The sequence below is a fragment of the Carassius carassius genome, chromosome 33 (genome assembly GCF_963082965.1).
Source record: "Carassius carassius chromosome 33, fCarCar2.1, whole genome shotgun sequence".
NCBI lineage: Eukaryota > Metazoa > Chordata > Actinopteri > Cypriniformes > Cyprinidae > Carassius > Carassius carassius.
Genome location: NC_081787.1, coordinates 11593241 through 11620591, shown reverse-complemented (window position 1 = coordinate 11620591; position 27351 = coordinate 11593241). Strand labels below are relative to the sequence as shown.

Below are 27351 nucleotides of genomic sequence, written 5' to 3'. Positions count from 1 at the left end.
GCGGTTTGAAAAAAAGGGAGAAAACATGACCTAATAACTCAACGGATATCATATTTTGTGTAAAATGAAAAATTTAATTTTCAATACCGACCAGATACTATACTGATTTTGGCAGAAACTTTTTAATAAAATTTTTTTTTTAAATAATTGTTTTTAAATTTATTATACTTTAAATTATCATTTATTTCTGTAATGCAAGCTGAATTTTTAGAATCATTATCACATGATCCTTTAGAAATTATTCTAATATGATGATTCATTATCAAAGTTGGAAACAGTTCTGCTGCTTAATGTTTTTTCAGAACATGTGATACTTTTTTAGGATACTTTGATGAATAAAAAGTAAAAAAAAAAAAGAAAAAAAAAAAGATGCTATATTTTTAAAATATAAATATTTTGTAATAACATTATACACTACTGGTCAGTATTTTGGGGTCAGTAATTTTTCTTTCTTTTTTTTAAAATAAAATCAATACTTTTATTCAGCAAGGATGTGTTAAATTGATAAAAAGTGATAGTAAAGAAAATATATTATTAGAATATATATTATTAGAATTTTTATTTTATTTTGAATAAATGCAGTTCTTTTTTAACCTTTTATTCATCAAATATATTAGACAGCAGAACTGTTTCCAACACTCATAATAAATCAGAATATTTTTTTTTTTAATGGGGTTTATCATTTATAATTCACCCTCGTTTCATTCCAAACCTGTATGCAATGCATGCTTCTGTGCATCACAAAATATGTTTTGGTACCATTAACTTTCATTGTTGAAAATAAAAAAATAAAGATAGCACTTAAACAGTTCTCAAAATATCTTTTTTATGTGTGTCTTTATCATCTTAAAATTACCAGTTAATTGGCCTGGGCAAAGTAAGGCTTAATGAGGATGATGAAAGCAACAGCAACAATGATGATGAGTCGATGATGAGTACATGATGAGTATGAAACTCTATTTTTCTCTCCTTCATTCACTCATCAACAATACTCACATCCCTTTCTTCTCTCAGTGATTTTTTTTTTTAAGAAGAAGAAGAAGAAGAAGCTGAGGGTTGTTCTCTGTGAATTTTTCCTCCATTCCTGTAGTGAAGCTGAGCTAATAAGGCATCAGTACTGGCCGTATGCTGCCCTTCTATACACTATGCGGCTGTGTGTGCATGTCTCTGACATAGAGAGACATAAGGTGGCAGCCTGCAGACCTGACGATGCTCGAATTTTTCCCTACCTGAGTCAGCATGGGGTTCACGATACTTTGCTAAATCTGATACTGATAAGTTATATTGAGTGTTGGGAGGAAAATTTGTTAATATTTATATAGTATGATGAATAGCAGATTTTTCTGTTGACACATTTGAATTCTATATAAGGGGTTCACATGACCTTCTGTTAAGGTGTATTTGTACTGCTATCTGAAAATCTTTGAAGTGGGCACCCAGAATACGCTGCGGCAAGTGTGTCTGTGTATGTCAGGGTGAAATCAAGAAAACCTCAAGCTGGATGAACTTGTGTGCAATGAAATGCACATCAGTGCGCAGGCATTCAGATTAGATTAACAGAACGTGACATTTTCTTGGTTGAAGACAGATGCTTGCTCTATTTCTTTACTGACATTTGCCTCGTTTTTTGATGGCAGATTTACACAAATTCATTTGCATTTTTCCTCCTGACATCCAAATTGTGCATTCACATACTATAAAAAATTGAAGTTAATCTTTACTGGTCAAATATGATTCGATAAAAGTGATGTTATGATTCCTGACCAGTATGCAGTCTAATTACAAAGTAACAACAAGGAAACTCGCATTCATGTCTGTAAAGCACTTAAATGTTTGAACATAATTTCATGCGCCCATAACTAGGTCTCTTTACTAAATTTTCCACTCTGGCAATCCTGATGATTCTACAGCTGATGCAAACCTAATTTATTTTTCAAAGAATGTATTTGACCCTCTAGCATCAAGTTAGAAAGGTTGTACAACAAAACAGACTTTACAACTGCATAAATGAAGCTACTTATTGACCGCTGCCCTGGTACTGTGACAGAGTTTACTTGCAAAAGGAAAACAAGTCTTTACTGTGTCACATTAATTAGCTGCCATGTCTCTTTAGATCATAATAATCCACAACTAAACCTCCAGAACCAAAGCACCATGACAACAACTGAATCGGGTCATTCAAAGCCGACTGTGGGTCATAGTAATGAAATGGGTTTACAGTTTTAAACAACACTATAATTTCTAGACAATTGCATTTGTATTGCACTTCTATTTGTGGACAGGTGTAACTAGCACTGGCTACAAAGTGCATACAGACACAATACAGCACAAGAAAAGAAATAAGAAACATTGAATTAAATGTGAAATTTTTAAGTAGTATTTTTTAGGTAAAATATATTTTTACCTTTTTTTGTGAAATGTTCACCAATAATCTTTATTTACAACTTCAAAATATATTTTTTGTACAGCGTACTTTTTACAAATGATTTAAGATTTTCCTATTGACGTGTTTACTACTAACACACAAAATCAAAATATATAGGTAACCATCTTAAAATAATTGTAAAGCATTTATTTTACCTAACTTTTTTTTATACTATACTATTTATATTTGTATTTTGTTTGCAGAGAACTCTTCATTGCTTTGTTTTGTTTTGCTTAAATATTTTTTTATATCTCAATAATGACTCATTTTGATAATGTCTGTATTTACTGTAAATGTAGCCATTTTCTTTGGCTGCCTGGTCATTATTGCAAAAGTAATTCCTTCAGGATGATATGAAACTCCTCTGCAACAGTTTATTTTGCACATATATTTTCATAATTATAATTAATTTTTAAACAATTAGTTAAAAGCTAGATATGCAATATAAGTGCAACATTGTATTAAGGTACCATATTAATATAAAGTGGAAACTATTCTTACATACATTTTCAGAGTCTCTTTAAAGAGATTTTTGTATCATACTGGGCTTTTCAGTGGTAGGTCATGGCTAAGGGTTGTACAGTTTCAGACTAAACATCTGAGCCTCAGGCTTATTCATCCCACTCAGGAAGAGAAAGCACTACCACTAACTGCTTCAAGTGAAGCCACAACCAAACCCTTAATTATGATAGAATTAATCCTCTCCACAAAATGCTGAGGCTGGGTGCAGATCAAGCCTTATTTTGGCTTAGCTCAGATCCTGCCAGCGTTTAGAAGCTATTAAATGTTGCCTTTCATTTTAGGGCCATTTTTTTCTTCCTTTTTGGCTGAGCACCTTGTCTTTTCATTAACTTGTTCCTAAGCATCCTTGTATTTCTTTCGTGAGTCTGAAGTGTCAGTGTGCTCTCATATGAATCAATCAATGTAATTATTCGCTTGATTGAACCCCTTAATTATTATTTTTTGCTGATTTGTTTCTGGAACAGCTGAATATTCAAAGGATACTCTTGAGTGATTATTTTAAGAGCCGTGACATATCTAGGAGTTGAAAAATACAGTCAGGATCATTGTTGATGTATTAATTGACCCTACAAAACTTAGTCACGCTAACTTATTAAAGAACCAGGATGCTTGCAGATTCCAGAATTAATTATTAGTCGCATAACTGCTAGCTGGAATCTTGGAGTAGCAGTAAATACCCATGCTAAAGGAGAGATAAATCATTCACGAATGCTAGTCTAGTGGAGAGGGGCCTCTCTAATGTCACATACCTTATGCACATTATCAACACAAAAACTCGTAAATAACAGCTCACCCACATTGTGCATTATTTCTTGAGATGTTATAGTGCACACGATTTGCGCAGGATAGCCACAACCGATGAAAAATGTAAATTGATCAAGTGTGGTAATAATAGGTAAATATCCTCACCATTCCCCACTTCACTCTGTCAGCAGATGGAAGGCTGCAAAATTTAGTGCCTCCCATAAGGGATAATGTCCCACACATGAATGCAGGCATATAAATTACACTGAGCTCTACCTGTTCCCGCTGATGGGTGGCTGAAGAACTTATGTGGTTTCGAGAAATTGAACAAACAAGTTAATACAGTCTCATGGTGATTTTTTTTAACCTACTGATCTTTTTGCATTGGCAGGCTCGACTGAAATGTGAGCTGTTGCCTGTTATTTGCAAGGGGTCTACGCGTGGCTTCTGGGGTTTTATCAGGAACACAGCACACTAATGAATTCATCTTGGTATTTTCTCTTGGGGGTGGTAATTCACTCGACTGTGGATGGCATGGCAGAGTTTCTGAGCTCTGCAGTGCTAACACTAGCATTAGATGCTGCAGTAGGATGGTGATTTAGCAGGCTGTCACACCGCACCCAGAGGGCAAGCTCCAGTTTTTGCCATCGTCCTCTGGGCCATAAATAATTCCAGTCGTGCTGCTGTGTGATTGCGTCCCTTAATGGAGCCAGGCAGTATGCCGTGACCAGTCACTGTCAGTTGTGTCCACCTGAGAACCACAAACACTGGGGAAAGGAAGTGTAGCATCCAGTGTCACAGCTCAATGCAAGCCCACTTCTGGCCACTACCATTGAGGACCAATCCAAGATAGAGCTGTTCATATAAACTGTGTTTATACAGGTCCGCCTCAAGCCCAGTGATAGAGAAAAGAATGTGTTTACCCTTGAGGAATCAGATCTTTGGCACTGTTTTTAGGAACCACTTTTTAGGAATCCTGACATAGTGTGATCGTTCTATTGAATCATAAAGCTCTAGAAAGCTTACAGGGGATTGGAGCTTGGAGATGTGGAATCCCTTGACAAACATGAATGTATGTAAGCTCTTCTGCCTTTTTATCACCTGCAGTTTTTGCAATCAGCTGGAACTTTTTGTGTAGTATCTGTGATACACTTGTGGTCTAATAAAAATTAACCAAAGAACAGGCACTTCTTAATTTGCACATTACCCCAAATTGTAGTGCCTATACATTATAAGTATTTATGTATAAAGCAATAGTCTGTTTTTTCTCCTTTTTAAAGGAGAAAGTGTGAAACTGGCACTCTTTAAATTAATAACGGTGTAACCTCAACCAAACAATTGTTAGTTCGCTCTGAATCCGAGCTGTGGGATTTACAACATGCAAATTGATCCTCTCTCGATCAAAAGCACATTGAAGAAGTCTCCAGTAAACTCTGAGAAGTGAAGAGTATGCTTTATAGTTACCTATACAATCTGTATATGATATCAATAAAAACATGTCATCAGATTATATCTGTAAGAATCATTATTGCCGTTTCCACAGACATCAGTGTGTTTTTTACAAACTGTAAATGTATGGTTTTGCTAGTACTTATCTGTATTTAAATATCTGAAACATAAAATGAGCATTAAAACACTGAATATTTGTGATAATATGACAAGTGCTTAGCACGTCCGATCTGATTCTGCATCAGTCAAAGCATGAAAGCAGATTTAAAATCAGCAGTTGATGCCAGACACACTAAAAGTTCTAATCACACCAGTGTGGTCGTACACTTCAGGGACCAGCCAAGACTGATCACACCAGTGTGATCGTACGCATTAAAGGGTTAAGGAAGTTTGTATGGCATGTGTTTTTTATTCCATGTCCTTTGAAGTTATACTATACACTTATGTGACAGACAGACCAAGTTGTTATCTTATGAAGTTGTTACATTCAAAGGGACAGTTGACCACAAAATTTCAGCTTCTATTTACTGATGTTTTTGTTTTTGTTAATGACTGGTTTTGTGAACTGGATTAGTTCAAGTTAGTTCTTGAATTGGTCGTGGCTACTTCTCTTCTTTAATGATCGCTCAAATGAGACTTAAAGTTGATTTTCTTTTAATTCTGTATGTTCCTCACAAAAATCTATCTTACAAGAAGATGTGGAATACTTTGATACCTTTATGGTGTTTTTTATTTTTATTTTTTGTGCCATTTTGGAGCTTGACAGTTCCAGTCCTAAATCTTTTTCATTATATTAAATACAAAAATGTTATGTTCTTAAATTAACCTTTTGTGTTAAAAAAAGAAGTAAAAATAAATAAATAACACCATGGGGGTGATTAAATAATGGCAGAATGGACTTTTTTCTGTAAAGCACTAAAGTGAACTTCTGCTGTCCCAGGAGTGTGCCTTTGTAGAATTCGGGCTGAAGTATTGGACAGGCTGCATGGTGCTCTGTGTGAGGCAAGAAAAGAAGTTATGAACTTATGAAAAGAAGTCCTGCCCTGTCGAGGGTGAGAGACCTGCAAACGATGCGGAGAGAGAGTCTGATGGTAGAGGGACAGAATGAAAGGAGGAGACATAAGGAGAGAGAGATGTGCTCTTCCCTTCTTTTGTGGGTGGCGAGGCTCACACAGATTGTTCTGGCATCGCTGTGATCTTCAAAGTCACTCACACTAACCCTTGCTCAGGAGGGGCAACATGCCAGCTGCCCTCAGGCAGCGAAAGCTTTGCTACTTCAAAGTTTGTTCTTGCCTTGCCTTGCTCTCATTCACATTTCCCTCGCCTTCAAACCCTATATTTAAATTAACTTTGTCTTTTTCATTTACACTAACAGGAGAATGCCAAATAAAGCTTTGTTCAAGGCTAGATTAGATATATCTTAGTGACACAAAGGTTATAGCAGGTAATAAAAATTTCCGCCAGCGCAGTCACAGTATATCACACTGTCACATTTTTAGGGTACAGCTGGCAGTTTCTCTCTCTCTCTTTCTTCTTGCGTCAACGGAAGAAATGAGGATGAGAATGCGAGAACAGGTATCTTTCAGTTCTTTGTTTACCACCCCTTAGTTCTCACCTTGTATTTCACCTCAGGCCACAAATGTTTTCTTGCTCTGTTTTCTTTTAATTCTGCATCCTGTTTTCATGTCATGAGCATCTCAAAAGGCAAAACCTGAGCCTTGAGACCTATTTCCACCGGTTGTTTTTTAATATCTGAATTGTTTTATTTTAAAACTAATCCCATATGTAATGTACAACCATTGCACACATAGCATATAAATCTGTCAATTTGTAACTCAGACAACTAGTGTTAAAATTGCTGAAGGGAAGATGTCATCTTAAGTATTTTGAAATGCTCCATGCCTTTTCTCTCTTTTTTTTTTCTCTCCAGAAGATGCATAAATTTGAAATGCCTGTATACATGGCATTTGATATTCACAATTCTGGCTATATCAAAATTTGGTCGGTCTCATTAAATCAGACTGCTACAGGAGAGAGGCATAGAATGATGAATGGAAAACACAAAGAATAGCGATGAAGTCAGCACAAGTTGCATGTACAGTGCACATTGTAAGGAATTTCATAACCAGGGGTTAAATTGAGCTTTAATATCTGGAATGACACTCCAGCACCCTTGATTAAACATTTCTTTCAGATATTGATTGATATGCAGTAGCAACTTTTCTCAGGTTCTCAGAAACCATTTAGCCAAAAGCAAAAGATTGTTCCCAAAAGTAATATTGAATTTAGCCATATTTGTACATTACTGTTTAAATGTTTGGGCTCTGTTAGACATTTGAATGGTTTTGCAAGAAATATCTTATGCTAATTTCTACAGACACTTCATTAGAAACTTCAGTTCTGTGGCCTCTCCATTAACCTCCATGCTCAAAAGAAAATCATCACGTCTCACATGGTCACCAGTAGCTCAGGAAACTTTTCAAAGACTCAAGTCATGATTCACATCAGCTCCCATTCTCCAACACCCTTTCTTCCAACAACTCAATATCAATGTTAGCCTAACCTCTGGATATCATCCTCAATACGATGGTCAGACTGAGCATCTAAACCAAGAACTCACTCGCTTTCTCAGATCCTACCGCCATCAGAACCCAGCCGATATCTCATATGAATACACACAAAACTCACTTCAAGAACCTTCTACTGATCATCATCTCTGGCCCAGTCCAGAATATGCTCCAGGTCAATGGGTCCGAGATCTCCACGTCTGACTGCCCTGCATGAAGCTCAGTCCAAGGTAGGTGGGTCCTTTCAAAAATGGTTAGACAAAACAAACCAGTTTTTCTTACCATTTTCTAAAATCCGCTGGTTGTCCGAGAGGGGAGGAGGAGAAAGAGACCAGTGGCACCCCTCACCCATCCTTGTGAATGGCGAAGAGGCATGCCAGGTTGGAGACCTACTCCATTCCAGACACCAGGGAAGAACTCTTCAATATCTAGTGGATTGGGGAGGTATGGCCTGGAGGAGTGGTCCTGGGTTAATGTTGAAGACATCCTCAGGGGCTCTGTTACAAGTGAGGCTCTTACGGTTCCCCCCATTAGCCACCAGAGAGATCCTCTCCCAAATATGAACTTTTTCCCAAGTACCTGGAACTGATTACTCACTCACCTGTTTCCCAATACACTGATATTTTTGCTACACATATTCATTCATTCTTTGAGAAGTCTAATTTTGCCCTGGCAAACCATTCTGAGAGATTTTTCGTGATTTTGCCTGCCAATGGTTTGACTTTGGACTGTATTCTCTCTTGTGATTCTCTGCTGCCTGCCCTTTGACTTGTTTGCTTCTTTGGATTTACTTATGATTGTTGCCTGCCCTGACCCATTGTCTGTTTGTGGATTACGACTTAGCTTAGCCTTTACTGCAGTGTTTGCTTGTGTTTGACCTTGCCTGTTCGACTACGATTCCAATAAAGCTGCACATGGATTCACACTCCACTGACGCCTCGTTACACTAAGATGATTTGGTGCTTAAGAAACATTTCCTATTATTGTCATTGTTGAACAGCTGTACTGCTTATTATTTTTGTGGAAACAGTGCTAGAATATATATTTTTTCAGGATTCAGGTTTTGATGAAAGGAAGTTTCAAAAGAACAGCATTTATTTGAGAAAGACAAATATTTTGTTATATTATAAATGTTTTTAGTTTCACTTTTGATCAGTTTAATGGATTCTAGCTGAAACAGATTGATATTAACTTCCTTAAAGTACAGATCCCAAATGTTCGAACTTGAATGTGTATCTATATAGGTATTTCACTTTTGATTGTGATTTATTTTTGTTTCATACAAATCTGGTTTACATTTAGCTTGGTTGTGTCAATAGATACGAGAGCAATTGTACTTTTTATACTTCAGACTTAATCTTATTGTTTAATTGGTATGAGTTTGTTTGTGTGAATGTGTTGACAGAAGAATGACAGGCTTCATCCATCCAAACCTCGCTAAAAGAGAGTGTGTTTGTTGTAAAAACATCTTTTTTTTAATCTAGCCTGCCTTTTTCCTTCTTTCTGTCTTTCTCATTTAATTAACTCATGAAAGAACTGTCTTACAATGCCATTTTGCCTTGTGAAATATCATTACCTTATCATGAGTCTCCATTGTCATTGGAATTCACCATGAAAAATAACACAGTCTTCACGTCTCTCTCTGAAATGATGCTATTGTTCATTTGACAGGCATGCAAAGTAATAAAAGTTTTTTTTTTTTTTTTATTAGATCCTCACAGTAAGGGATGTGGATTGATTCGCTGTGCTAAAATGTCATACAAGCGTCATTCTCTCATTTGTTTCTTCCCACGCTGTGTATCCAAAAGGCTACCATTCCTTAGAATAAGTTTACCCTGCCCACATCAGCACCCACCTTCTCTGGACTTGTAGCTGTTGCCAGGAACAGAATATGGACACTTGGTACTATTTTAGCTAGTGTATAATCAAGTTTATTTTATTATGTTGTGTTATGTGTTAATTTATTTCTTCCTTACTCAACAGGTGCCTCATGAGCCTCATTTGAATAATTAGGCTTTATTTTATGGCTATTTATGAATAATCACTACAGTTAAAAAAATAGCTTTTTTTTATTCTACTTTATTAACTTGTGATATTTCACAATATTACTGTTCTTGCCTTTGATCAAATAAATGCAGCCTTGGTAAGCTGCAGTACCTTTTTTGTCATTAAAAAATCTTAACAACTCCACACTTTTAAACAGTAGTGTACTTATTTAACCTCCAAAGCATGAAATTTGGTCAGCGCCTTTATAATCGTGTTTCCAGTGCAATACCATTATGAATGACAATGTTAATAATTTTTTCACAAGAGCTAATCTCTCGAACCTGTTTTTTTTGGAGGTGCAAATCAAGCTTTAGTTATGTAAAATTCTTATATTTATGGAACCACTTCCTGTTTCCTTAAAACACATTTTCATGTACAACTTTTTTTGATGTAACATATCAATTCAAGTGTTGTAAAACATTATTTTGGATGATCTGGCTGCATGTATAATGAAACTGACTCTTTTTGAAACTATGTTGGCGTTTGCAGAGAATATATACATATATTATATGAAATCAAAGCAACAGCAAATGCGAAAGGCTAAAACCATGGCAACCCAATGGGTCCTGCACCTGTTTAAATGTGGCCTCAGTTGATCTCTGAACCTGAGTACTTAATCTTTCATTTCCTTGGGCCTAAAATTCAAGCAATGTTTCTTGAGCAGCAAATTAAAATGATTTCTTACAGATCATATATATGTAGAATGCTTTAATATTTGAATAAATTCGATCTGACTGCAATGTTTATGTGTACCATGAACTCTGCAATATTATAAGTGCACATCTTCCAAAGTTCTCTGCATGCAAAAAGCATCAGCGTAGCAATAAGAATCTGTCAGCACTCCTGTCAGAGACATGGCTCCATAGTCTGTAATTGGCATGTTTTCCATTCTGACACATGTAAAAATGTCAAAACAGCTTTTGCTTCTTACTTTCCCATCCATCTGACTTCTCAGCAGTCTTTTTATCCTATGTTATGTTAAAAAGACATGTAATCTCCTCTACTGATTGTTTCTTCACACCCTACATCATGTTTATAGCTGTGATGCAAATAAACGCACACTGCACTGGACATATGCACAAGGGATTTTTGAACCAGACTGTAACAATCACCAGTTATTTATTTTTTATTTTTTTAATCAATACATTACTCTAAAATATTTTTAATTTCAGTGATGTGATCACTGACCGGATCGTGTCAATTTCTTTTCAGACAGTCACAAATTTTCACACCTTCATAACACATTAGCTTCAGTCTGCTGGCTCTGTTTTGTTTCTTTAATATGCTTCTCAAATGTCTGCTCATATTATTCACCCTTCCCTTTTTTGTTTGATATATTACAAAGTGCAAAGTTGGATTGTTTCAATACGTCTCAATGATAACTGGTTGTCAGCTGTCAAGTGTGTTTTGACCTTCCAATCACACTGAAGCACAGCTCACAGTTCAAATGGAGAAAGCATGCTTGAAACATAATAACGATGGCTACATTACATTAGGTTGCTACTTTGGTTTTTTGAGCATTTCCCCGAAGGCTTTTCAGATAGAGATTTAGGTGTAGAGGTGCTTCACTAGAGAGTCTATCCAGCTTGGAGACTGTTAGATGTGACTCAGAAGATTGTGCTTGCTGTGAAGTCTTACCCTCCCTCCCGACCAGAGCCTGCACCTTCTTTCCCAATCTAGCAAACAGTCTCCTGTGTGGGGCACAGCTACAGATTCCAGTCAGTCTGTGGCGTTGATAAGTAGTCTGTCTGAGTTTGACTGCTAGACCTTCCGCACTTACAGTAAGACTACTCGAACACACGTTTGAATAAAAAATTTGCTTATCAAATGTTCATCTGATGCACAGGAACGAGAGTGCCACTACGTATGTGCCGGAATAATGGCCTGTCATCTCACTGAGCCAACCATAGCCAGGGATAATGACTGCAAATGCTAACATTTTCATGGTGCTGAGAAAAAACTTTGGCTCATTAATGGTATCTTAATTATGCTTGGGAAATAGACACGGACCTCTAAAGAGACGTTTCCTCAAACATGTGTTGCAGCATTTTCTACTTTGTTTTATTTTGCTTCTGTTTTTCACTTTGAAAAGCCAGCAAGAATTCAGAAATTAATTGTACTTTCAGAGCAGACGGTGAGACTAGACCCCCTCCTGTGCGAGTGCTCTGACTTCTTGGCACAGTCCAATTACGCCTGTCTTTTTTTGGGGTGCCCTCTTAAGCAAAATGATGCTGAGGACTTGAACCTGGCTACTGTTAAGTGATTGTTCAGTTTGGAGAATGGCAATGAAACTGGTGTGATACATCAACCCCCCACTGAGTTCAGACGAGGCCTTGTCCGCTCAGTAGCTCTCAATTTCCATGCCATGGGACTCAAGTGATTGGCACTTTTGAATGCTTTTGTGATTGAGGTGAGAAAGATGTTCTTGGCTCTCTCTGTCTTGTTTTTTGCTGTTGTCTATCTTATGCACAAACACACACACACACACACACACACACACACACACGCACATGCAGAGTTCTGCATGCTGCTCTGTTTGTCTCATATTTATTTAAATATCTTATTCAGATTTTTTTGTTGATTTGGCTTTGCTTGCAAACTGAATGAGGAGTCATTGGAAAATGGCTTATATGATAATATTGATGTTAAACAAAGTCAGATGATGCATTTTATTGATCTTCATTATGTTCTGAATCTAAAACCCTTTTACTTGTAATCCTTGTAATGCTATTTGAGTCCACAAGGACCTTGAATATGAGGTGATGTCTGCATTCACAAATGGATCGTGTCATATCTGATCACCATTGATTTTCCTCTTCCTGCTCCAACTGAGCCAAAATAATTTAGGAAGCATTTCATCTCGGCTAGGACCTCCATTACGACTGCAGTTTGGTGTAGTGGACTACAAAAATTCTAGGGGATTTAATAATTTATGGCCGGCTTTTTATTTAACAACAAGCTGTCAACCTGACTCTGGTCTCATAGAATTTCAGTGACTAATTCCGCAAACAGGAAGTGACACGGCTGACAGGGCAGCCCACATGGAAGAGAAGGAGAGGGTGAGATGTCACACAGAAGGCTGTCAAAAGCCTTTTCTCTCACTTTTAATGAGATTCCCAGATTTCAAATGAGCCGTAGTCCGATCTGCCTCAGCTCTCCTTATTATTCGCAGTGGCAGCTGTGACTTTGGTGTGTGTGTGTATTTAGGTGTGTGTGACATTAGTGTGCGTGAACATACATATCCATCAACATTCTTTATCTATACAAGTGACTGTAGACTGCTAGGTTGCAACATTGTTCCCATGTCGCATACTGAACTTTACCCATCACTGTAAAGAAATCTTATAGCATTATCACTAACGTTCTACAACAGAGCCTTGATTAGCTGCAGTCATAATTAAGGGTTGCTAAATGAATGATTTGCTGGACCAAGTTTTTGCTTTACAGATCAGTGGTCCTTAAGAATAGTGTTGAAGTGGTGTATTAATCAGATTTTTCCAGGCATAGAGGCAGAGGAGGAGTGCGTTTAGTGTCCATGTGTGAATCTTTGTTAATTAGGTTTAAACTGCACACGCATATTTGCTTAGATAAAATTAGCAGAGAGAGAAACGTGGGCTGATAAGAGAGGATGTTCATACAAACACAATCTGTTTGAAGACACTTCGTTGTCGCCTAGAAACAAGACAAGCTCTGTCAAATGTGCTCTCTTATGCTAAGAGTTTAAAGGTGACTTTGGTGCTTCCTAACCATCAAAGGATCATACAGTGCATGTCTGGAACTTAATTAGATGTAAAAGTGAAATAGACAAAATTGAAATAGAGTTCCACTTTTCAGATCTTAATGCTGTTAATATTGCTTTTCTTGAACAAAGTCAACCTTATTCATATTTTTCTGTTGGCACACTCTGAAGAAAGGCTTTGCCAAAAAAAATATATTATTATTTTAGTTTTTTAACAGAATATTTCATAAAAATGTCATTTACTCACGCTCATGTTGTTCTAAAACCACACAATGACCTTCCACAAAAAGATTATTTTTTTTCTTTTTTCTTTTGGAAGAATATCAATTTTGAAAGCTTGCCAGCCCCAGTGGCCAGGAACATTTTAAAATACAATAATTCACTTTTGTGTTACACAGAACAAAGAAAGTCTTTCTGGTTTGGAAAGATGAGGGGAGGGTAAATGACAGAATTAAATCTTTTTGGTTTAATTATTGCTGTTGTAAATCTTGCGATCTGCAGTTGCCCTTAAATCTCATTGCCTCTTCCCTCAAAACCATTAAAACACTATGGCAGTAATGATTTTAAAATATAAAATGTGTAATTTACACATTACGGTAAAAATACCGTAATAAACACAATATTGTTCTCTGCCTTGCACAAAGAGTAATTCAAACATAGAAATGAATATAATTTTTTGATTGTATTTTATTGCATTTTATACTGAAATTAAACAGATTCAAATGAAAATATAAATAAATAAAAAATGAATGGATGTTCTGCTAGAGATTTTATTCATGACTGAAAAATTTTACTGAATATCCATGTGTAATAATAATGAAAAATGTGGGAAACTATAGTTTATGACTGAAGCTCTCAACATCTGCAATTTTTTTTTAAAAGACTGTGCTTCTGCAGATTGAAATTTGGAAAGCTGCAATCACTGATGTCAAGCCTGATGTGACACGGGTCGTTGGTCTTCAAGCTCCAAGTCTGAATGTGGAAATGCAAAGATAAATGAGAGCTACTGCAGGGAAATTTTCCAGCGAATGAGTGATTGAATATGTAAATAACTAATATAAACTGAATTTAAATTTTTTGTGTTCTTATTCCCTGAATTTAGCTTAAAGTCTTAGCCAGCCCCATATAACCTTTTACCTATTCATTAAACACATGACGGAAGATATTAGACTGTCACAGGGGAACCAATCTGCCAATTTGTTTAACAGCATATGTGTAATTCAGCAGATAAATCACAGATACCTCCACTCACACTCATTATCTTTAACACTCAGTAACTCAACTGTTTTCAAGTTTACAGCCAGAGTGGACAAAGAACTACATGAACTGTGTTGACTGAAGTCTTAAATGAGTTCCCTCTAATTGCCCCTTTCTGCAGTAGTTAGTTTTGCTCGTAGGCAGTCTTACACAAAGCAGAGACCTAGTTCTTTTGATATGAGCCGCAATGTTTGTGCTGTCATCTGTTTTACACAGCACAAACTAATCTCATCAGGATCCTACATATGTTACCACCCCTCCTTAACCTTATTAAAGGCCTCTAGAGCTCAGCTCTCTGCAGGGTGACAGACAGCCACTGTTCATTAGGCAGATGGGGAACTGTTCTGAAGACAGTATGAGAATATGAGGACTTTCATATTCATGGCAGTTTTATTCAGGGATCCCTAGTCAAATAACTCATCTCTAGTACTGAATGCCAATTCAAAGAGACTCCTTACGAACATGAACGTAGTGGGCCTTATTCACTAACCATGCATACACATATTTTTGCATACAGCCTGTATTTGTCATCTGGTTCATACTTAAATTTATTTGGAATTTATAATTATAACTGTAACCTTTTTTTTTTTGTAAATTAGGTAATTTATATATCCTTATCAATTTTGAAAACTGTTAAATCATCCAGTTCAGCAGTTGAAAACTGCTTCATTTGTTTATGGAAATCGTGATACATACATACATACATACATACATACAAACATTATTTATATATATGTATGTATATATATGTGTGTGTGTATATATATATATAAATAATACAAATTATTGACATAAATTTGATCTGACTGCAATGTTTATGTGTACCATAAACTCTGCAATATTACATGTGCACTTCTTCCAAACAAAAGTTCTCTGCATGCAAAGAGCATCAGCGTAGCAATAAGAATCTGTCAGCACTCCTGTCAGAGACATGGCTCCATAGTCTGTAATTGGCATGTTTTCCATTCTGACACATGTAAAAATGTCAAAACAGCTTTTGTTTCTTACTTTCCCACCCATCTGACTTCTCAGCAGTCTTTTTATCCTATGTTGTGTTAAATAGACATGTTATCTCCTCCACTGATTATTTCTTCACACCCTCCATCATGTTTATAGCTGTGATGCAAATAAACGCACACTGCACTGGACATATGCACAAGGGAAACTGTAAAAATGGCTAGTTCTTCTAAATCTTTTTTTATTTTTATACATTACTCTGATATATTTTCAATTTAAGTGTTTGTGTCAATTTCTTTTCAGCCAGTCACAAATTTTCACACCTTCATAACACATTAGCTTCAGTCTGCTGGCTCTGTTTTGTTTCTTTAATATGCTTCTCAAATGTCTGCTCATATTATTCACCCTTCCCTTTTTTGTTTGATATATTACAAAGTACAAAGTTGGATTGTTTCAATACGTCTCAATGATAACTGGTTGTCAGCTGTCAAGTGTGTTTTGTCATGCCACTAAACTGCAAGAGCTCTAGCACACTAACCTTCTATCACTGTTTTCAAATTTATTCTCAGTGCACTCACATGAGCAAATAAGCCTAACCTTCCAATCACACTGAAGCACAGCTCACAGTTCAAATGGAGAAAGCATGCTTGAAACATAATAGCAATGTCTACATTACATTAGGTTGCTACTTTGGTTTTCTGAGCATTTCCCCGAAGGCTTTTCAGATAGAGAGCCAGGTGTATTAGAGGTGCTTTACTAGAGAGTCTATCCAGCTTGGAGACTGTTAGATGTGACTCAGAAGATTGTGCTTGCTGTAAAGTCCTACACTCCCTCCTGACTAGAAGCTGCACCCTCTTTCCCAGTCCAGCAAACTCCTGTGTGGGTAGTTTGTCTGGGTTGACTGCTAGACCTTCAGCACTTAAGTCTACTCAAACACACGAATGAATAAAACATTTGCTTATCAATTGTTCATCTGATGCACAGGGATGAGAGTGGCACTATGCAAGAGCCGGAATAATGGCCTGTCATCTCACTGAGCCAACCATAGCCAGGGATAATGACTGCAAATGCTAATGGAGGTCTAATTTCCAACGCTACTCGGTGGAAAACAAGGGCACTGCCTCCTTAAACAAGTGTGCATTTGGCATGTTTTTGTACGGAAAATTACTGTTTGTCATTGAGGGGATAATAGCTTGTCTGGGGAGGGCAAACAGTTTTTCTGCTCTGTTAAATGGAGCCAAAGTTGAACTGCAACCTAAGATTCTGCCTTTGTTGGCTGATCTTGGCTGCTAGGCTTGGGTGTGTTGTAAAAGGTCAAGCTGTGCTGTTTAGCATGACGCTGTTATCCAGTTAACATTCACGGTCATTTAAAATTAGCTGTGTATGTACACTACCATTAATAAGTTTGGGGTCAGTAAATATTTTTGAAAGACACCTCTTATTCTTGCCATGGCTGCATTTCTTTGATAAAAAAATACAGTAAAAACAACAATATTGTGCAATATTATAGCAATTTAAAAAAGTTATCTTCTATTTTGATATATTTTAAAATGTAATTTATGCTTGTGATGCAAAGCTGAGTTTTCAGCAGCCATTACACCAGACTTAAAGTGTCATATCATCATTTAGAAATCATTCAAATATGCTGATTTGATGCTCAAGAAACTTTTCTTATCATTGTCAGTGTTGAAAACACTAAACAGTTGTGCTTATAGTTATTCTGTGTAAACGGTGATACATTTTGAGTTATTTATTTATTGGGTTCTTTCCTTCATAGAAATATAAAGAGCAAATGAATAGCATTTATTGGAAATAAAGCCATTTATAATGTCACTTTTGATGAATGTAAAAACAAATTAATAAATAAGTAAATACATAAATAAATAATCCAAAAAATAGATACTCCCACTGTTTGCTCCCCCAACTTCTGAATGAAAGTGTGTGTATTGCTATAACTTCATCATATTAAAGTAGGTCTGTAAAATGTAATTAATTTTTAAAATGTTCTAAATCGTTAACCATGAATATTAAAACGTGTAATTATTAATATATTTAGACATCACATCACAATAATAATAGAATCAACGTAAAGAAGGCAAATTTGTTTAAAGGCATCTTTTCAACCCATGCTAAGGTCAGTACCACCAATACCAGTACTGATACATATATCTGTTTTAAATAAGCATATTAGTAATGTATATTTAAAAGCCATAATTTTTTATATTATCGTGAGAAAACAATGCTACAAGTGAGGGGATTAATGGGATTGTTAACAGATAGAATTCTGTAGGTATTCTAGGTCTCTGTGGTGTATTGGGCGAGTTGAGCCTCATCAACTAAACCTATTCACATCTAGCCTTTGGTCCAGCCAAGCACTTGCCCTGATCAAAAACCCAGCACTGGAAATAATGAATACACACAGGTCATTTGGAGTTTGTTTGAGATGTAGGGAATACCCAGGACAACAGGGAGACTCTGGGTAGACCAGAGAGGCGGACAGTGGCCAGCTGCCATGTGTTGAGTGTCATTTAGACAGGCGGGCAGCCAGTTGCAGCCTGCTGGATTGTGTACATGGCATTTTCCTGGCCCGGTGGGTGGACAAGCCAGGTTGGTGTGATGTGGAATGTGAGGGACAATAGTGCTTTTGATTGCAGGACTTCTGCAGTATTTGAGCACTCCTTCCAGACCATAAACAGCAGACCGTCTTTGTAAGCCCAAATCACCCATTGTGGACAACAAAGGAGAGGCTCCGTACATGTATATAATAAGAGAAAGGCTATTGCATGCACATTCTGGTGTCAGAGGAAGAGCTCTCCACTCTGAGGTAAGAACTATCAGTTTCTTGGGGATGGAGGGTTCAAAGAGCAGACATTTTTTACAGTGAACCGAGGTCTGAATCAGATGATCAAGGTCAGCTTTTTAAATGTTACATGACTTGCCTGTCTCCTTTACAGACTTTGATCGCCTGACATTCGTGCTTCTAAGGTATTTGAGAGAGCTCTGTGTTACAAACTGAGTGCTATTTTTTATTGACATGGAAATGGTCGGTCTTTGAAGGCAAAGCTAGGTACTTAAAGCCCTGTGTAGCGGTCAGTATAAAACGTTCTGCACATTGTGTGTCAGTAGACTGGCTCGGCTTTGACCTGCCTTTGAATACTGTACAGTATGTTGTGCGCAATGTCAGATCGAGATACAATGAAGAAGTGTATCTTTATTATTTCTTTCTTTCTTCTTGGTTCAAACCAATGTATGCAATACAAGAAAAAGTTACACAAGAACTTAAATCATGAACTGGCATTTTTTTCTAACAAAGATCCAGTGCAATAGACTTTTGACTGTAGTGAATGTACATACACTACCATTCAAATGTTTGAGGTTGGTACGATTTTTAAAATGTTTTTGAAATAAGTCTTTTATGCTGACCAAGGCTGTATTATTTGATCAATAACGGTAAAACAGTAATATTTTTAAATAATATTATTATAAAATATCTATTTAAAAATATTACATTCAGTATAAGTTTATTGTCTATGTTCTGTTGATCTCTGTCTAGGCATATACTTTGCTTCAAAAAGCTTGAACATTTCTCCTTATTTCCCAAGGGGAGTTTGTATAGATTCATGCTGTGCAATTGAAATCCATAGAACCGTATCTGCAGAGAATTGGTGTGTATTTGTGCATGTTTTTGTGCATTTGAGTGGGAGGTGTAGGATTTCTGTTGGCATGCCAGTTCCTTTGCTGCCAGGGCCAGAAGAAGTCCTGGCAGTGGACAGTGGAGCGTCTTCAATCCAAATGTCTCTGATTGGTGGAAAAGTCCTCGTCAGAGGGTCATTTCCGCAACTGTTTTAGTTTTGAGCTGATTCAGCAACATTTTTGTCAAACACACAAATCACTGAGTGGGGACTCGTAATGGCACATAAACACAAAACAGAAAGGGTTCCTGCATTGAATCAACTGTTCACCCCTCCACAACAGGCCCTACCTCACTGTGTCCTGATCATTTAGCGTTTTAACAGTATCTGATGCCCATCTAGATATCTGACGAACCATAAACAACCAGGATTAATCACAGAGACAGTGGATTAAGTTTAGAGAGAGAGAGAGAGAGTGAGAGACATTTAAGGAAGACTGAAAAATGACAATGAATTAGTGGAAGGCTGTCTGAAGAGGGGACACATTAGAGCTGTGCGGAGGCATTAATTCACTTCCTGCTCTGGGGAACATGGCGTACAGAATTTCTCATTGAGACACATCTCAGGTTCTGTTTGTTTTGGCTTAGTGTAGCGGCTGCATGGACCCGGACAGCCGGATGTGTTTATTTCTGCATAGATGTCAGTTGAAATTATTCAGCACTGACTTCTTGACAGTATGTCGTCATGGTTAGTTAGCAAGGGGTACCAGAAGAGGCCTTGGGTACTGTAGATGATGTGTGGGATGATGGGGCTGATCAGGGATGGGATGGGACTAAACAACTACTTGGGGGTATAGGTCAGCCTATCATAACTCACAGAAGATAATCACTCACTGTACTGCATATGCATACAATACAAATAATTGCCTGCTGTATTTGATCATTATTGTTGGTTATTTTATTTTGATATCACTATGATTAGTTAAATTTTATTCATGTTTTTAAAATAAATCTGTTATGGTGACCAAGGCTACATATATTTGCTCAAAAATACAGTAAAAACTGTAATATTGTGAAATATTGCCCTGATTTTGAAATAACTATTGTATTGTAATATATTTTAAAATGTAATTTGTTTCTTTGACGGCAAAGCTGAATTTTCAGCACCCATTACTCATGGTCCTTTAGAAATAATTTTAATATGCAGCTTTACTTATTATATATGTTGAAAACAGTTGTTATGCTTAATTTTATTATGGAAACATGGATACTGTTTATTTTCTGATTCTTCGAAGAATAGAAAGTTCAGAAGAACAGATTTTTTCTTTGAAATAGAAATCTTTAGTAACATCGCAACTGTTCAGAGTAGGAATGTATAAGACATTTTTAAAAATAGATTTTTGAGATTTTCGAAATATTATATTTAATAGTGCTATTAAATTGTCAGTGTTTAAAGATGAATGAAGTGAGTTTTAGATGAATAAATATAGGAAATTAGTAAGCACGTTTAGATATACAATATTGGCCAGCATATATTCAGTATTGACTGATAATCTGTAATGATCAATAACCCAAAATGCATGTACTTTATAGCCGATATATCATGCATTCCTAAAATTTGACATTGACATTGCCAGACCACAAAGCAACTACAAATGGAAAAGTCCCAGCGCTCCCTACGGCTAGTTTCTCCCTGGGGCTAATGAAATGCGAGGAAGAGGAGCATATAGGCAGTCTGACAGCTGTACGGAACGAGACACAAGGGGTTTCATGACTGAGGGAAAGCTCCTTAATCATGAGACTTTTGCTGGAATGATTGTGTCTCCGTCCCTTTGCTCTGGACGTGTACTGAATTCCAGCGATGCTTTAAGTAACAGCATTACTGCCACTCTGGCTCTGGCTGAGAGAAACAGAGTTTACGTGACCTGCAGGCATTACTCATATTATATTTATCTGCTGAGTGCTCGAGGGATCAGTTGAGGTGAATCCCATGGGAATTTGTTTGCTCCTGTTCTTGTTCATTTTTGATCGTTGTTTTGATTAAGGGATCTTTGCTGATTATAATAATTTGTATTTTGTAGATTGATAGATTGTTGTCCCGATGGGTAGTTCAAATCTGGCTTAGGTCACATCCCAAAACACACCCCTTTTTCTCCTCTAATTGTGTGTCACCTCTAACAAATTTTGGCCCTTTTAAGACAAGGCCGTTCACTCATCAACCATCTTGGCAACACTCCGGCAGCTCATTTCTTGCCAGCATGCATTTCGAGTACTGTGCAGTTCCTATCTACTTAAATTGGCAAAGAACAGATATCCAAAACGGTTTTGTCAAAATTATGTTTCCATAGGCTATCAGCAAAAATATCCATATCTGACAACAGTGATATCATCAAATGTTGCTTTTTCAGCTAAATATCTCCACCGAACAGACTGGCAGCCTAAACCCGCAAACAAATGGAGATATACATACGAAGAAAAGCTTCAGTGTTGGAGTAAACATCTGTTCTCTTTGAAAACCGCTCTGCAAATCAAATCTGAGAACCAAAACTAAAGTCCTAGGTCATTCAGAACTAATCATTGTTTGCATTTTAACATTCCTCAGCGCTGAATCTTGTGTTTTTAAATGCTTTGCTGTTCACAAAGAGCACATTTTTGTATTCCATTGCCATGTTTTTCTATTTAAGAGAGTCTAGAGCGGCACTTGACATGACACAGCGCTTTAAAAACAAACACATTTTTGCTTAAAATGTGCACAATAGAATGAAAAACACTAGTTCTTGAGACATTTTTTTAATATTTCTTTTAACCTGAGCACCATGACATGATTTTGTAAGTTATCTAAATTTTGAATTGTGTTTCTCAGCTGCAGGGTGGCCCTTGTGGCCGGGATGCCACTGTGTACCTTGCCAGTCGGCGGTGGATCCTGAGGGGCAGGAGCTGCCCACCCAGTGCAGGGGGCAGAGGGACAAGCACCCTGACCACGACATGAATCTCTGCTGGAACGAGATCAAACGCAAATCCCACAACATCAGGTATATCACATTTTTTGATCATCCTTCTATTGCATCAGCCTTCTGTTATGTTCCCTGTTTTCTGGGTATTATTATTCTTGTCTCAGTAGTTAGAAATCCACATATTGCAATTCTTCCATTTTTAGAGGCGCTAATAAAACCATTGTTTGAGTTTGGGCTGTTTTGCATGTCACTTGTATGTACTGTATGCCTGTATGTAATGCAGGGTGCTTTGTTTCCATAATTAGCCTCTTAATTGCAGCCACGACCCCAGTTTTTCTCTGGGGACAAATTTACCAGGTTGTGATTGATTGGGACATCTTCCCTGCAGCACAGGGTAATAAGATCATCCCAGGATGGCCAGCAGTAGCAGTACTCTTGTTAGTATTCTGACATCCTCCAGCCCTGAAGGAAGGGATTATATTGCACCAGCGTTGCGGTGTCTGACTTTTTCAGCTGGCCGTGTTTTGACAGACATATGTCTTTTCCATCTAAATGCCTGATTTTTTAGCTTTGGCATCTGTAAAATGCAATGGCAGGGATTTTAGTAGGATTAAGTTATGTTTGATCAAATAATATATATAAATTAATAGATTATGGTCAAGGCTTTTGTCTCTATGCTGTTGTTTTTTTGTTGACTGTAGAGCTGGCATTATTTGTTTTATGCCTAATGTTGAATCACTGCTTGACTTTTGTAGATTGCGTTTCAGAGCAACACAACATGAATAATTTACTTGGAATTTTAGTTGTTTTTTTTTCTTTCTCAGGCACTGTGACAGAAAGAAATCAAACAGTCTTGCTAGCGGGGCAGAACAGAGCTCGTCTTTGTCATTTTCATCAGAATGCTTGGCTTCATTGGGGTCCACTCACACGGCAGTGAATGTGCTGTGACCGGGGGGCTATGTGGCTGAGGGGGTTTATGGGTTGACAGAGGCATGCTGGGAATGTGTGATTGCAGACATGCCTGGATGTTTCTCACCTCTCTGATGGCGCAGCTGTGAGTGGGTGCTGATGGTGTGACTCAAAACCCACATCCCTAAATCTGCTCAAAGCATCTCTTTGTCTGCGTTGATTGTAAACAATTAACACATCTAAACTTCCACGACTGTGTCATGCTGTATTTTGAAGTTACAGCTAGTACTCTTTGCTGATATCATTCCACATACTGTACATTCATATTTGCAGTTTTATGAAGTATAAGTGCAGAGCTTGCAGTGCTGAAAGTAATAAAAAGAAGGCCATGCCAGTTCAGTTCTGTTCTGTACCATGCTCAGAGCTAAATGGCAGGCGAGAGCATGGTGACCTTTCAGCCATCCTCAAAGCCTCATCCAGTCTTTTCAACAGCAGACAGAAGGCAGCTTGATTGAGCCCTAACAGCATGCTAATTGCTGTCCTTTCTCTGCGTTTTAGGCTCAGAGATTAGAATGTTAAAAACCCTTTTGCTAATGGATCTACTGTCATGTCAAACTTGACTTGTAATTAATGTACTTTGTGCATCTAAATGCAGTTTACAAAAGGGAGAGGAAATGGAATATTCTTTCAAGGCCTTTTGCTTGTTTTGGAAGTAAGATGTCCTCAAATTTTCTTTCGATTTTTAAAGGTGGATGTTTAACTGTGTAGGAAGAAGGAATCTTGTGTCAGTTGTAGATAATTAAAGGGACAGTTCTCAGAAAAATGTGTCCTCATGTTGCTTCAAATCTGTATGATTTCTTCTGTGGAACATAAAAGAAAATATTCAGAAGAATGCCTAGTTTTGGTTACCATTGACTTTAATTGTTTAAGTCTTATGTTAGGAGGGGAGATACATATTATAACTTCCAATTCTTCAATTTTAATGATTTTGGTTTAATAAAGGTTTTATTAGTAATTATTATAATAATTTTGAGGAAGAAATAATTGAATACAAATGTTCTGCTTTAGATTCACAAAGCAGTATGTTACCAAATGATGACATAATTTCAATAGTTATGAAAAAAAGGAATAATTTCAAAACAGTAGCATCTCAATTTCATTTACAGACTTTTTAGAGGCTGCATAAATGTATAGAATAATTGTATATTAAATAAAAATACTAAGCGAGTAGAAAAGTGGAATAGTTTCATTCATTCATTTAAAAAAGAAATAACAAAATTCATTATTGTTGGCACGTCATTGTATTCTCTTTAACTACACATTGTTATCTGAACAACCAATTCTTGATTTGAAATGACAAGAGTCAATTGTTTGTGAATCAGACTAAGCAAATCATTTTATGTTTCAGTTGTAGATTCGGTAGCAGTATTGTGATCAGTAGTTGTGCAGAAAACACTGTCAGAGTGTTTTAGTGGGTCGTTTTGTCCACGTTGGCAGAAAATTGCATGTTTGAGAATGGTTAATGAAATTTTTAAAAAATGAAACTAGTTCTCTTTTCCCTCTCATTCAAAACCACCCTGGACTAAAAAAAGAAAGTGGTGCTGGTCTTTTCAGCAGGGGTATTTTGAGCCAGCCCATATTCTGGCATAGTGTACTCTTTTGGAGGAACTTGTGGTATGTGTTGCAGCCAGTGGAAAACACAATCTTTTCTAACTTTGCTGAAATGCACATATTTGTGTTTGTACCAGAAAGTTGTTCAGTCCTCATATGGTTGTAGGAACCCACATCAGTTGCATCATGACTTGGGACCAGAGAAAAAAAAAAAAATTTGTGAGAGGTTACTGTACGCTGTGCCGTTTCGAGTTTCTTGCTAGGCTTTGCAAATAAACCCACTATTCAGACACCCTAATGAACAAATGAGTCAAAAGGATTTTCAAAGTGCATGAATTATTAAGTCTTCCTGGCTGTGTTTGTAGGGATTAAATCAAATAAAGCTTGTCCGGCACGCTCATCTATCAGTGTGGGGCTGAGCGGATTGCTATCTTTTGCTGGGTAGACACAATGCACTGCTGATACAGTTGCATGGGATGCTCAGCATGTAAAAATATCCGTCCCTTAGAGAAATAAGAAGCTGTAGTAAGGCTGAATATCATTTTTGTTGGGAGATGCAGCCAGGCACTAAAGCGGTACTCATCATCCCTAACTTGGCACAAGTTTCGGGTAAGCTAATGATACAGTTGGGCAAGGCTAGACCACCAGACATAGTATCAGGTTCCCTCAGTTTAGCTCTCTTTTATTTGCACAGTAACTCTTGTGGCTTTCCTGACAAGCCTTGTTAAAGTCAAATGTCTGCTTAATTTCACCTGAGACTTGCCCACTATCTGGCCTTAAAAACTTCTTTACACGTCTCCCACAGATAAGTTATGCTTTAACGTGGCTTTATTGGATGTGAGTGAATAAATGAATACACAAGAGTCTGTGCAAGATGCATATCTAAAGCTCTCTTGCAGGAAATGTATTCCTTTTTGCTTCTCAGCGCTCACATGAAATATTCCAATGAAGCGTTCCAATGGAGTGTTTATGCATACACAATGACATATATGGAACCATACTACAATACAGGTGCAGTATTTGTATGCATGTAAGGGCCTGTGCAGCAGCCCATTGTATTTGCTTAACTGTGTCTTATAAACAGAATGTAGGGTAATGAAAGAGGCGAGACAGGCAATGCTGAATTGTAAGGCTCATTTCTCCCATGGCACCATCACCTTTTTTAGCCAATGGCTTCATTGCATCTGAGAATCTGTGCTCGCAGACAAATCTCCCACCGCTCTTTCATTCAGTGTTACATTTCGAGGCTTGTGTTGTTGAGAGAACTGGCCTCAGAGAGAGTGTTGAACAGAGCCTTAGGCAACGCTTCTGAAATGGAAACACAAATGAAAGAGAAAGGATACCAGGCACCTCACTTTAATTTTTACCATTTAGTTATTCGCTGATCTGTTCAGGTTAGTGTCTCTATATGTATCAGGCTGTTTTCCAGACTACTTTGCTATGATAGCATCTTGTCGCACACACACATAGTTGAGTGGTCAGTCTATTTTCTATCTAAAAAAAGTTTAAGTATTAGAATTAATTTATTTAGTGCTAGCCATTATGATATGCATATTGAAATTTTGTATTGTATAATTGTAATTATATTGTGATAATTTTGATGTATTATACGGTCTTAATGTGCATGTAACATTTAGACATACATTTTTGTACTTTTGAACATATGCTTAATTGTGCAAATGGACTTATAGACAGCATCCAAAATGCAATGTATTCGTATGGACAGATTTAGAATTTTAAAAAAAATTATCTTTATGAATCTTTATATTATTCCTATTTACATGCATTTTTCTATTATATACATTATGTGAATATAACAAAAAATAAATAATTTCTAAATTAAGGTTTGGGTGTAGTAATGGAATCCATCAAAACTTGTTGAATATTAAGAAATTACATTAGTTGTAAGATTGAAACCATTATGGTCATATTAGGTATGTAAGGCGATGGCATTGGAAATAGTGATACAAGTAATTCAGTTTTCTATGAGCCTAATAAGATTTGAAAAGTTTACATCATGACAGTTAGTGAAGTACAAAATGTTACAGGTTAATAGAAATTACGTAAAATGTATGGGCAAATGTAAGAAAATATGTGTGCTCAAACCATTTTTTACAAGCAAACACCTTCGAATACTATTGAAATCATGTTTTGGACCTATAAACTTGGGTTAATACTGTAAATTGCAAATCTGCTTGTGTTACTCTCATTTGTAAGTCGGTCCAATTAAAATGTCTGCTAAATAGATAAATGTAAAAGAAATTTAGAACAGATGGCTCTGAAAAGGCATGAATGATCCTCAAAAAAAAAAAAGGCTTGCTTTGTCCCTGCCATGTGTGAACATTGTAAAAGAAGCTCCTCATTGGCCACTGGTATTGATTACTATACCCTACGCTAGCCACCATGCCTGATGGTTCATATCGAACAAGCACGTTTCAAGACTGCCAGAGCACCGCGCACAGCTGTCACTTGTTTGCTTCCATGCAGTCACAGCCTGCCCACATTTACATGGCATCCAGCTCCCACAACAGAACCAATCC

General features: G+C 37.0%; 1 protein-coding gene across 3 annotated transcripts in view; it reads left to right on the top strand.

Annotated features, from left to right (window-relative positions):
* The window catches only part of LOC132113726 (dystrophin-related protein 2-like), a 115794-nt gene that overhangs the window by 38279 nt on the left and 50164 nt on the right, over positions 1-27351 (top strand). For 2 of the 3 annotated variants that reach the window (XM_059521668.1, XM_059521671.1), the window contains exon 2: positions 22201-22369. In XM_059521668.1, the coding sequence (XP_059377651.1) occupies positions 22323-22369 (47 nt within the window). In that variant the 5' untranslated portion in view covers positions 22201-22322. Of the gene's footprint in view, positions 1-18406; positions 18531-22200; positions 22370-27351 lie in introns of those variants that run through there. The other variant, XM_059521669.1, reaches the window with a different exon arrangement.